We start from the raw sequence: 13,438 nt of genomic DNA on the forward strand, positions 1-13,438 counted from the left end.
TAACTGCAGGAAACAGCTGAAAGACCTTGAGTTTCCCATTGTAGCGTGTATGGGAACAGAGCTGCAGTGATCAGAACATACCCCCCGCTGCTCCTGGGGAAAAAGGGAGAGCAGAATCTTTTCTAAAAAGGGTTTACGATTAGAAGAGTGTTCTGTCACTCTGGCGCACAGTAATCCACTGCGCCACCAAGTCCCTTCAGAGAGATGTCGAAAAACTTAAATGACTGAAAGCAAAAGAGCCCTGGCTCAGGTTCCCAGGCAGCCAGACATCCTAATTATCTTTAGATCCACTCCCACATGGAGGGGAGAGAGCACACAAGAGTAAAAAAAAAAAAAATAAAAAAAAATAAAAAAAGGAAAGAAAAAGAAAGAAAAAGAAAGGGGGGAAAAATAATAAAAAAAAAAAAGAGGAAAGAGGACTGTCACATTGCTTTTTTCTTTTTTTAAAAGCTCATCTCCGCTCACTGCTTTTCCAGCTGTGACACCTCTCACGGTAGTTAATTAGAATCATGTCAGCACGTTAATGTGCTCTGACTGGACGCTGACAGCCCATGACCGGGCAGCACGGTGGAGCCTTGTCCCTCCCAAAGGACACGGGACCCCACTGTCCCCATCCCCGTCCCGCTGTGCTCCCTGCAGCACGCTCTGCCGGCCGGGTGCAGTGCCTCACCGCGGCACCTGTTTGGAGCTGCCTGACCTTTACCAGCGCTAATTCAGAATGACACCACTCATTTGATGACATTTCTGTTTACTTTTCCTTAAGTCTCTTTTAATTATATAACTCTGAGTCTTTTCCCTTTTTGCCTCTGGCTGCCTGGCAAAGGCAGTGCCGTTCGGTCCATGGCAGCGGCCCTGGGGCAGCTCCCAGCTCTTTGCTCAGCTCAAGCCACCAGCATCCCTGGCACGAGGACGATGGGCACCGCACTGGCAAAGCATTGCCTCTGCTGAGAGCTGAAGGATGGAATCTATGCCTGCACTGCTCCCAGAGCCAGCGGGGACTGAGACTGAAGTGAGAGGTGGACAAAAAGCAGAAGGGAGCATCACAAAACGCTGCCCCCATCCCCTCGGTTCATGTGCCAGAGAGAAGCACAGAGACTTGGAGCATCCCGAGAAGAAAGGAAAAGGGGAAAGGAAAGCAGGCTGAAATAAAGCCGCGGGGGGAGAGCGGGTGCTGACAGCTACAGGCACCATCCGTGTGCCCGCCCCGCACTTAGCAGGACGCGGGCAGGGCAGGGGCACCGCGGGCGCTGGCAGCCGGCGGCAGTTAATTAGAATCGTGTCACTAAGTAAATGCGCTCTGACTGGACTCTGACAGATGCTCACCTATGACACTGGGGGCCAGGAGACAATCCACATCAAACTACTGCAGTGTGACCCTTTTAACACAAAGAGTAAACTCACTGCACGTCGAGTTGAAGCTCATTAAAACTGTCTACTCTGCGAGCATCCCATTAACCTCACTGTTAAAAACACGCAATTCCTCTTCTTCTATCCGAGGCCTAATTAATGCTCTGGATCAGGAACAATATCACGCCCTAACCTTCCGAGATTTCCAATCAGTAAATGAAAAGAGAAAGTTGGGCTTGGGAAAGCGCGGGCGCCTGCAGGGTTGTGCACTGCGGGGCTGCTGACCCCCGGGCTGTGGGGCTGCTCCCCCGGCCATGCATGGCCCCACGGCACAGCGCAGTGCTGCGGTCCCAGGACCACGTTGGCATCATCCTGAGCCCACGGGTCCTGAGATCTGAGACTGAAAGAATCTGCAGGCTGAACTCTGAACTTTCAGCGTGCTTCGCAGACAACCAATCCATAGCAGGTGGAAGCACAGCGGGCAAATGAGAAATCAACCTTCACAGCAGAAGCTTCTTCTGCACATTTGGAAACTTCTCCCTTTTCTGGCTGTATTTTCAGTTCAACCACTGGCTCGCTCAGAGCCGAGAAACAACAGAGGCTTGAAGGAAAAGAAGAACATTATTTAAACCACTTTCTGGTTACTCACACGGAGCGTTCTGATTTTCATCCAAAAGCACTACGGCTGAAATCACGACCAATCCTTCAGACCTCACTTCTTGAATAACAAACAGTAACGCACCATTTTTCTCATGTAATGACAATCTAAAAACTAAGAGTAGAGGCTTATTATGTTACATTATTGATTAAAATAGGTGTAGAAAATATACTGTATTAGATGTAAGAAAGAATAACCAGGTATAGCCCCTGGGCAATGGTAGGAAGAGCTGAACATGGCCTGATAGGTGCTGGTCAGTAAAACATGACCTTTCCTTAGGGAAACAGTTAAAAACAGTGCGAATATAGAAGAAAATCAATTACTGAAAGCAGGTGCCCTGTTGGCTGATTTAAATCTCAATTAAAACCTGTGATTTTAATCATTCTGATTTATATCAGTCTCTGCAACTCGATAGAGAGACCTCGGTGTGAGAACAAGGCTGTACCACTGCCACTGCAGGGACCTGCTGCCCTGAACTGCACAGAGCTCCTCCAGCCATCAGGGAAGCCCCAGCCATAGCTCTCAAGGGACGTGACCCTGGAGTTCCACCAGGCTCCACCACGAGCCCCCTGCCCATGCGTGGCAGCTGCACAAGGTGAGGCTCCCATATAGGATCTGGCCCTGAGGTTCCCATATTGGAACCAGAGGGGAAATACTGCAAGACTTTGTTCAGTTCTCAGCCCTCCTTGGTTTGCAGACTTCTGTGCACCAGCAACCATGAGAGCGGGTGTTGAACCCCACCTAGGACAGCACTCCAACCCCCAACCTCCCCCTGGCTGTGTCTGGAAGTGAGGGGCAGCCCAGAGCAGGAAATTCTGCAGGACATGTGCCTGCTCCAGGACAAGGCAGCAAAGCCTTCCCGAAGGACTGGAGTGGTGAGGGATATGAGCAGCACCTTCCAACTCAATCAGGCAGAGACGCATCTAAACAAGACAGCGCTGAGATAAACATGGGCAGGAACCAACAACAGACAGATGTTACTCCAGAGCTGGGGATGCTTTGTCAGAGTAGGAGATAACAGCAACAGAGTGCTCCCGCCATAGATAAAACAAGGAAAGATGAGGCACAAAACAACCCTGCATCCCCCACAGAGACTCCAGGACAGGTTCCAAAGCAGGGCAGAACACAGCTCCTGCAGCCCCAGCTTGCTCCCCATCACCCCCCAACATGGCGCACCAGCAAGGCAAATCTGCTCCCAGGCAAGGAAGCAAATTTTAATGCTACCTCCGTCAATAATGCAACCAGATCCATAGTTCAAAAGGAGCTTGCTAATTAAAAGCTGGCGAGCTTTAAATAATTCATCTCCTTAACTTGGATTGATTTGAGAGTTTAATGGTTAGAGTCTTGAAACAATATTAAACAGCCTCCTCAAGGCCCAGGTAGCAGGTGACTTTTCCAAGTAAATCTTACCTTCTTGCAAACTTTACTGCTCTCATGTCACACTGGATGAAAGGCTGGGAGGCAAAGGGAAGGCAGACACAAGGCAGGCGAGCGTGATGCAGCCCTCTGAGGCACAGCCCAGAGAACCTGGGCCAACTCCTTGCCACCCGCATGTCCCACAGCCTGGTGCTGCCCCAGAGACAAGCACAGTCCCCGGAGCACCTCAGAGCAGGGAGAGCTCCCAGCCCAGCACGCATCCCCTCTCAGCTGCAGCACCCCAGGAGGACTAAGTGCCAGGATGCATTCCCCCTTTCCAGCTGTGCTGCAGGCACAACCTAGTGCATCTTGTACCCTTCTGCCAGCCAGAGGCCACACAGCCCTTTGACTGGCCTTGAGCAGCTGGCTTTGAGCAGCTCTTGGAGCCATGGGGATGAGCAGAGCACGGCACCGGGTCACTCACCTATCCCGCTGTGAGGCCTCCCTATGTGCTGTAGGTTCAGTCCTTTGTTCATGTCTAAGAGTCCATTCTTTGGCCAACTCCCCATGGCAAAGCTGTACGCCTGCAAGAGAGAAGCAGAGGGTCAGAAGCTGCATGGAGCACGTGAGATACATTTTGTAGGGCACACATGGGTTTGTGTCCCCAGTATTCAACACAGATCCAGACACTGCCCCTAAAGAAACTTTCCAGGAGGTGCTGCAGGCCTGTCCCACTTCAGAGATGCCCAGGGCCTGATACTGAGGCTTGTACGGGAGTGTTACCGTGGGCATCCTGAGGCAGCCCCCGGCTCCACGGCTGGGTGTTTTGGGACTTCTACAGCCCTTGGGCTCTCTACCTCCAGGACAAACCCCTCTGGGTCCCATAGAGCCTGTAACCCAGCTAGGGCCTGCTCCTGACCCACAGCTTCTTGCAGCAGCACCCAGAGCCCGAGCAGCACAGCCCCTCTGGACAATGCCAGCGGGGAACCAGGCCAGCCCTGCACCATGCACGCGCCCATAATTACAGCCTGACAGCCCCCTATCTCCTTCATCTTGAGGAATTAAGCTCACAATTGCATTGTGAGCCTTAAGAACGGCGCGTGGGCTTAGCACCACTCACACAGCGCTATCTCTGCTGCCGTGAGGGCCATTGTCCCCAGATGAGATCAGGTCAATCCCGCAGCGCCTATCTCCCTCCCACAGCAGGGATCATCACTGCATACAGTCACTGCATGGAGGAGCAGCAGAGCTCCAAAAACGAAGCCTGCTTTTGGGGCTGCCCCCAGTGCCCCTGCTCTGCTCCCTGCTGAATGGCTGCCCCATGGGAGCCATGGCTTTGGGGTTGGGAATTCACTACCGGCCTCTGTAATGGTTTACGCTGCCTTGTTGCTCCTGCCTTAGCAAAACAGAGGGCTCCACGGATAATTAATAGACAGCATTGCTAATCCTGTTGGGAGATGATTAGCAATTAAAACTCCTAATTAAGTCTATGCATAATTCACTGAAATTACACTTTGTGTGTACACAACACGTTCAACAAACGCGCTCTGATAACTTCATTGCTGGGATCGCCGGTGGCTGTGTGTGGGTTGGGGTGCTGTGCCCCATTCCAAGTTCTGGGGTCTGGGTGCAGAACACAGCAGCTCTGCCTGGGGCTCCTGGCTCCCTCTCCTGGGCTGCAGCGGGTGGATGCAGAGCATCCGGCTCCTGGCGAGGAGAATGCTCCAACATCATCCCAGCGAAGCCACAGCCGTGCAGAGGGCAAGGCTGCCTTAACACCCATTGGCGGAGCACCCCGCACCCTTCTCACCTCTCTGCTGCTTAAAATCGAGGTTCATTGCTGCGAACAGGGCAAAGAGCCCACGCCGTGGATCTCCTGGATCAGCACCTCTTTTGCATAGCACTTTTGCTTTGTTAATCAAGGTCATTTGGTACAGCCGCCGCTACCTGAGCAAACTAGCTAAGCAGCCCGGCTGGAAGTTGGCCTGACCACTGAAGGTCAAGTGTGCACTTATGCATATTCAAAGCTGTCTGCAGGATCGATTGGGTTTTAATTGTTTTTCCTGGGGTTTTGGAAGGAAGTGCCAGGGGCATTGATCGGTCCGGCTGAGGCCGCTCACACTCGGTGCAGTGGCTGCTGTCACCTCGTGGGCAGGCGGAAAGCAGCCGGGCCAAGGGAGGTGCAGCCAGCCTGGCCAGGGAGGAGCTCTGCCAGTGTTAGATTGTATTCGAAAATAAAGTTTTTTAATTAAAATTGGCAATTCTGAGCCGCCTGCCGGCAGCAGCCACACAATCAAAAGCGAAGAGCTTTTCTGTTTAATATTTAAAGACAACGTTTAATCTTTAAACAGGAAAGTTCTTCTTCTGACTGTTAAAGCAAGCACCCGACACAAGGTCCCGATGGCAGCACCGGTGGCTTTTTGCCCTTTTTACCAGGAAATCGCACCCATCTGTCCCTCCCTGAGAGGCAGAGCCCTGTGAGGTGAGAGCAGCACCCGCAGCATTTTGTTCTCATTTCCATTTGAACCGCACAAAAAACGTGGGCACCTTTTCCAATAGCTCTCGTACAATATTTTGGGTCAGAATCCTGATTCAAATACGAACCCGGCCCCTCTGATCTGCGGCGAAACACCAAGAAGACGTTTGCAGAATCATTTCCAAGCAGCCTAAACTCAGTTATTTCCATTCCATTCCATTCCATTCCATTCCATTCCATTCCATTCCATTCCATTCCATTCCACTCCATTCCACTCCATTCCATTCCATTCCATTCTCTCCCTTTTTTCCCTCATTTTGTTTGTAATTCTGTGGAGGCCACATTTACCCCCCAGCCAATGCTCCTCTGAAGTCAGATGATTATTAATTATATTTATTTACTTATACAATCCCATAGGCATATGCAGCAGTTCACAAATACCGCCCCAGGTCGCTCCCTGGTGCAGGGATCTCAAACCAAAGGTAAGCACATCCTCCTGTGATAAATGGGAGCTAAGAGCAGTAGGTTGTTAGGAGCAGAGTCTATTTCCATGCATGCAACCAGCACCACATGTAATCCACGTCCTGCTAAAAGGACTGGGCTGGGGAATAAGTCCTTGGGTCACTCATAGCCTGCATAAACTGCAGGATACTCAAGCTGGGAGAAAGCAAAGCTGGGGGAAAGCAAAGCTGGGAGGTGCTACGGGACAGAACTTGGGGTACAGAAGGCTGGAGCATGGAGATGCTGTGTGCTCCCTGCACTGGAACGTGCCAAACTGATCTACTGATCCAAGTGGGCTCAACGATGCCCCATCATTTATTTATGGGAAGCAGCCAGCAGCATTCAGCAGACACGGGCTGGCAGTGCCATGTTCCCTGTCCTTTCTGCCATGTTGATGCCTTGACCTATCTGGTGTCTTTGAACATATAACATGCTAACTGTAATATTCATACACACCATGCAGGGAGAAAGTTCCTTTTGGAAAAAAACCGCCTAGGAGTGAGGATGCTCAGCAGGTTAAGGAAATACTGAAGGATGGGGATGGGAAGTGGAGGGAGCAGGACCCCTACGCACAGCAGCCTGCGGATTGAGGCTGACCCCTGACATCCTTGCAACAGAGAAAATGGCTCTGTGACAGCAAAAGCATCTTCTTCCCCTTGTCATGTCAACTGTGTACCCAACACAAGCATTTCCCTCGAACCCTCCTCATTCTGCTGCTCCCATGATGAGGTGTCAGGGTTTTATATTACTTTGTGTGTTGGAAGGAAAAAGGAGGTTGATTCTGTAGCTAAGCGGGCTTTGAAACAGAGTTTAACGCACCCTTGGTGCCACTTCATCATCTACGGCTTTGGGACTGAGAGTGCCTTTGGGGCAGCGGGTCCGTGGCCATCCCATATTATTGCTTGCAAGCTGCAGGAAGGGGGGGAACGGGAAATATCTTGCTGGGATTCCTTGCCATGCAAACTCAGCAGCACAATGAAAAAGCAAACGAATACCACCCAGGCCAAACCACACGGCTTGGTTCAGGCTGAAAACACCTATGCAGGAGTAGGTAAGGAGCAGGAGGGCGAGGAGGCAAGCTGGTCCTCCAGCACTCTGCAGCACAGCATCCCCTGCAGCCCGGCTCCGACAGGCAGGAATTTCCCCCACTCCGCACCAGCCCAGGTGCAACGTGTCCCTGTTAAGCAGTTTAGTCAGCAGGGCTGCTGCATTCACAGCTTTTCAAGTGTTTTTAAATCACTTACAAAAGCGGGATTAAACGATCAGGAATTCCATTTAATAGGACAAATAAAGAAATAACAATCTGTTCCATCGGCCCCGTGAAAGGCAGGTTTGATTTAAAGGGGAAAAAAACGTTAAAAAAGAAAAAAAAAAAGTATAAAAGAGGGAGAGAAAAAAAAAAAGAAAAGGGGGGTGGAAAAAAAGGATAATGTGTGTTTACTCAAGCAAAGAAAAAAATATTTAAGTGATGTAGGAGAGAAGATTGCGGTAACTAGTGAAGAATAACATCGTCTGCTTTGCTGTCAAATCACACAAGAATTTCAGTAATAGATTCTCATTCTGACACTCAATTCAATTCGAAGGTGATCCTGCTTTATCCCAACACATCAAATATTAAACACTCGTATTAGCCAGGGTGCCGTCGCCTTTCCCGGCTTAGACGCGGCAGGAAGCTTTTCCCCTACTTTCTCTCACCAGCTATAATATTCTCAATGTTATCTAAACATGCCTTCATACACTGGGGTTCTTTATCAATCCCATTTGGGGAGGGAGGGGGGGGGGTACTTAAAACGGTATTAGTTTGGGGGGCTTTTATTATTATTATTTCCAAAGCTTTTCAATTTGGTGTGGAAACAGCTTAGAAAAAAAGGAGGAGGGAGGGGAGGCGGCGAGAGAGGGAGACGGAGCGCGAGAGCGAGGGAAAGTATAAGAAAGGGAAAAGCAGCCAGCAGCTCTTGTTTGACTGATGCCTTTCAACAAGGGCAGTCTAGCTTGTCAAAGCCCGGGCTCGAGATGAATTGGCATATCTATTCAGCCTGCCTCTGGATGTCATGCAATACAGTTTCATATTCCCAGATAAGGCATGATAAGCAATTGCTGCCCTGACACCGACTCCATCCATCCCTGCCTTTCTCTGCGTGCGCCTGGCTGACTTACAGGGCTCTGCGTTGCATTTGCATCAATACAGCAGCAAGAGGGGCCGCAGAACTCACCAGTAAGCCCCAGCAGCCAGCACCCTGTATCGATGGGGACTGTCTCCCACAGACCCCAGCCCATGGGAGGATGCAGCCTGTGTGTTTTCTCCGTGCTGGAGCAAGCAGCCCATGCCATCAGATTGCTGCCCATGAGAGCACCGCAGCGCACACACATGGCGCACACACGCCCTGCTGGTGTTGCAGCACTGCACGGACACACAGCCTGGGGAACCTGCAGCTGAGCTCTGACACTGCCCAGGGTGAGACGCTGCCTGCCCAAACACTCTGCAGCACAAGCAGGTAAAGCTTTCCTGCTTCACAAAGGGAAACTGAGGCACGTGGTCGTTCCCATCCAGTGGTGTCCCTGAGCAGCCTGTTTGCCCACAACCCAGCAAAAGCACATTCACCACTCTAACCCAGCTTCAGGAGCAGCAGGACAGACCCAACCCACAGCAGCAGCCCTGCAGGACTAGCAAGCACCGATGCCTTGTGCAATGCCTGCAAGCCTGGCTCCTCTGTGTCAAAGTGCCAAGCAGTTTAGGCTTCACATTTCCATGTGTTTGAACAAGTCTCTGCCTTGCTCCCAGGCTGAGGATTATCCTGGATAAAATGTTCTCGGCTGCTGTGTGCTCTGTGGATGGTGACGTGCTAGGTCAAGGCCTCTGGGGCCTGGGTCTGAGCCTTGGGTTTGGGTTCAGAGAAACAAAGCCATGGGTCTGGGTGAGTTTAGGGCTGGGAGATGGGTCTGTGCACACAGTTGGGGAGCAACAGCACTGGAACAGCCAAGGAAGGAGAGACACAGAGCCTTTCCTTGCTGCCACCCTGAGGTGGGCTATGTCAAGAATATGACACAATGCCAAACCCAGCATCGTCTTCACCCACAGCCACATCCCCTTCCAGGTGGCTGAGCAGGGACCAGTCAGATTCTCCTTGGCTGCCCCTGGGGAAGATGAGAGCCGAGGCAGGGAGGAAGGCTGCAGTGGGGCAGGGACACAGGCACAGGCTGGCACTAACCTGAGATCAGACCATCAGCCGCTGCAGGTGTGAGTACAGAGAAGAGTGGGGCACTCAGCACATACATCTCCCTCCACGGATTTCACAGATCACAAGCCAAGAAAAAGCTGCTGTTTGGCTGTGTTGCATGAGGCCACTGCTCACCACCTCCTCCTCCTCCTCCAGCCTCCAAGCACACAGCCCCATGACTGAACCCCACACTTTGCCAAAGCAGAGCCGGCTCCAGGTTCACTGTCAAAACATCCAAACCCTTTTGAAGGGGGAATTTTTCCCCCTTGATTTCTATTTTTACACACACGCACGCTCGTCTCTCCCTCGCTCACTGTTTAATTTCCGTGTGAGAGGGAAGCAGGTGCCCGTGCTCCCGTGAGCTCTCCCTTCTCAAGGCTTTTTTTTTCCCTTCTTGGATCCTGCCCCATTAGTTTAGTGCCCAGCCATCTGCGACGTCTCCTGTAATGCTGTCCCCCTTGTGTACCAGGGAGCTTTTCCATTAGCGCCTTTAATATTCTGACACCTTAGCAGAGGCTGCTATTACATTCAAACACTGATCGCCCTGTGAAATTACATCGCAGGGCTTGCTAAAATGGAATTGTGTATAATCAGGCTCCTCCATGCACTGTCAGTCCCATCACAAATACAACGTAAAGCAGGCTTATGGATGGGCTTAGCAGCTGCTACAAGTGTATTTTTTTTTAATAGATGAAGTATCCCTTATTTAAAGCATTTCCTTAAGAAAAAAAAAAAGAAAGCAACAACAACAAACAGTGAAAGACAAATCAACAGCTGCTGCACTATGTTAACCATACCGCTGGTCTCTTAAAAACATGTTATTTACTAAGGTAGCTATCTGTTTATCTATAACTACATCAAACAGAGAAGGAGGGTGAGATAAAGATAGTTAAACAGACAGCTGAGGAGATATCTACCACCGGGAAATAATAGCTAAATAAAAAGTGCCATTATGTACTGCTGGGAGGGATGGGGGGGGGGGGACACCCAGCACTCTCCCTGCGCTGCTCCCATGGCACAATGCTGCCTTTGGAGGCTCCAGTTTGCAGAGCCAGCTGTGCCCCACACACAGCCCTAAAGCAGCCCATGGCCGTGTCAGATCAATGTGGACTGGCTCCCCAGCTGTTTTGTGTTCCAACTAAGGCTGTAACAGGTTACGACAGAAGTGTTTCAGGTGGATGCAGGAATGGTGCGTCAGAGAAACAAGCTCTCCAGCTCGGAGTTGAAAACACTGCCCCTTACCATGCCCTGAAGGTTATGCTGTCTGTCTGCTGTGAGATGTGACGGCACATTGCCTGAGGGAGATTTCCTGAGGCGCTCTGACCCTTCTGCCATCTCCTCCAAGAAGCTTTTGCAGAAACATGAGGCTGCAGCTCATTTCCACACACCTGGAGGGAGCCAGCCCGGATCAAATGTACTGGGAGCAAGCAGAGCACGGCGCTGGGACTCGGCCTGGGGACCAAAACTAACGCTCTGACATTTCCCTTCATCCTAAATCAGGATGGAAAAGCCAAAATATTGTAACATTTCACTGTGCGGGAATGGTTCTGCTTGGGAACCTCAAAGCAAAACCCAGCGACAGAAAGGCTGCCCTCTGCAAGGAGCAATCTATTCTGGCGCGAGCACTGATGTGACATTTTGACTCCAGCTTTCCCAGTGCAAAACAAAGCCATTTGTTCACAGCAGACATGCACGCAAGTGCTCTGGGTGTTTTCGGAGGGCCATATCCATTGATGGTCATGCTACTGGGCACAAACATGCCAGAAATCATACAATCACAGAATGATGTGGGTTGCAAGGGACCTTAACGCCCATCCAGTTCCAAACCCGCTGCCATGGGCTGGCTGTGACTCACCAGATCAGGCTGCCCAAGACCCCATCCCATCTGGCACTATGGAGGCCCTAGGACAAGTAGGGACAAGAACATTCTGTTCTTGCACCTCAAGCCCTGTTAGATGGGAAAGAAGTAGGAGATTGATCCTGCAGGTCCTTCTCACCAGAGGGGCATGGAAAGCTGTGCCCTGCAGCCCTTTACCTCCTCTTCCCAGACAGCAGACTTGCAGAGGCAGAAAGCAACCTTCACATTTGAAATGACTTTAAACTAAAAGAGGGGAAAATTGGATTAGATATCAGGAACAGGCTTTATACAGTAAGAGTGGTGGGGAGGCACTGGCTCAGGCTGCCCAGAGTGGTGGCAGGTGCCATGTCCTTGGAGACACCAAAGGTCAGGGTGAGCACCTGATGGAGCTGTAGGTGTCCCTGTTCACTGGAGTTGGACTAGATGGCTCTTGAGGGTCCCTTCCAACTCAAATGATTGTATGATCTGGCCCAGAACCAACTCAGCAGAGCTATGGGCCCTATGAGCTGCAAGAACTGCATGAAGTTTCTCAGCACTCCCCCAAGATGTGAAGCCACTCAGAGGAGACAGAGGTAGAACAGGAAGAGAAAGAGGGGAGAATACAAGGCAAAAGGCGCCAGGGAAAAGATCAGTAAAGATTAGGAGGGCAGTGGCCACATCCCTTGCCCACGCAGGAGGCCTCCTGGCAGTGGGGAGATGAGTTAACGAGGCAGTGCCTGGGGACGATACCTGTCTGATCAAAGGCAGAACTCACCCTGGATCATCTGCACAGCAGCTCTTCCCATGTCTGTTGACTCAGGTCAGGGTTACAGCTGGGGAGGTGAAAGCAGAGGTGGCTCTAAGAGCGCTGATGGGTGCAAGCAGCAGGCAGGCAGGCAGTGCGTGGGCCCCGCAGTGTGGGAGGCAGAACTGATGCTCCCTGCTTTCGACAGAACAGCAAACGGAGACGATTTTACTGTTCCAATTTTAACTCGCAATATCTTTGTTTTCAGGACAAGGGGTGCAGGAGGCAGAGGGGATGCGAGGATGGGGCACAGCCAGGTCTCTCTCACCCCTCCCGAGTGCCAGCAAGCCACGCGAGCACACCCGCCTGCCCTGAGCACCCCAGAGAGCTGGCAAACGAGCTCCAAACCAGCCCGCTGCTTGTAATCGCAGCCAGCCAGTGTGTGTGTTACGCTTGAGTTGATGGCTGGTGTTAAATTCAATGCCTTGAGTATTGATTTCCTCGCACATCCAGGACTTTGTTAAAGGGTTAGCCGTGAACTGAGATCAAAGGGAGGTTAACTCGTTTCTCATAAGTGCTAAAGCAGACCTCTAGCAAAACCGGGCTCCAGGTCCCCTCCGCAGAGGATGCTCTCTGCATGTTGTTAGCTCTCCCGGTCGTCTCGAAAGCCAGATAAAGCCACAAAGCTGCCTCAAAGCAGGGAGATAAAATGATCCTGACAACTTCCCATGGAGCCAAAGCTATTATGAGTGCACACTGGGGACCAGCTTCAGGGGTGAGCAGGGGATCTGCCCCCACTCCACAGGGAACCAGTTGCTTCACCCAACCCAGATGGTGAGCCAAATCCCTAACATTGAGGAGCCTGAGAGGGGGGTGCACCCCCAGAACTGGAGCTGTCCCACTCTGCAGGCACACAGCATCCTCCTGGCCACGGCCAGGTGACAAGGACACCTCAGCACCACCTCAACCTCTGGAGCACTCACTTGCTCCATTTTACTTTGCTCCTTTCTAGTTTTTCCCTGCTCGTATTCATTCCCTGCACCCACATCATTCTGTTTTGCCAAGGCAGTAAGAGTTAAGTGCACAAATAAGAGGATTGTAATGTGGCTTTGGCTTTTCCTCCTTAATTTTTAAGGTATAGGAGGCAATTTGGAACAGTTATCACTACCACTAATGAACGCCCAGAGGCAGCAAGAAAGAATCATCCATTTCAGATCAACATCTGTCAGCACTAAGAGGTAAAATCTCAGAAATACCTGAGGTACTCGAGAGCCTGGATTGCACCTCCAGAGAGGCTTAA

At 51.2% G+C, this 13,438-nt stretch overlaps 1 protein-coding gene across 6 annotated transcripts in view; it reads right to left on the minus strand.

The window, feature by feature from the left end:
- ERI3 (ERI1 exoribonuclease family member 3) overlaps positions 1-13,438 on the minus strand; it is a 97,053-nt gene that overhangs the window by 21,754 nt on the left and 61,861 nt on the right. For all 6 annotated transcript variants that reach the window (XM_072343366.1, XM_072343368.1, XM_072343369.1 and 3 more), the window contains exon 7: positions 3,846-3,945. In XM_072343366.1, coding sequence (XP_072199467.1) covers positions 3,846-3,945 — 100 coding nt within the window. The remainder of the gene's footprint in view (positions 1-3,845; positions 3,946-13,438) is intronic.

Source organism: Excalfactoria chinensis, chromosome 8, assembly GCF_039878825.1.
Source record: "Excalfactoria chinensis isolate bCotChi1 chromosome 8, bCotChi1.hap2, whole genome shotgun sequence".
NCBI classification, from domain to species: Eukaryota; Metazoa; Chordata; class Aves; order Galliformes; family Phasianidae; genus Excalfactoria; species Excalfactoria chinensis.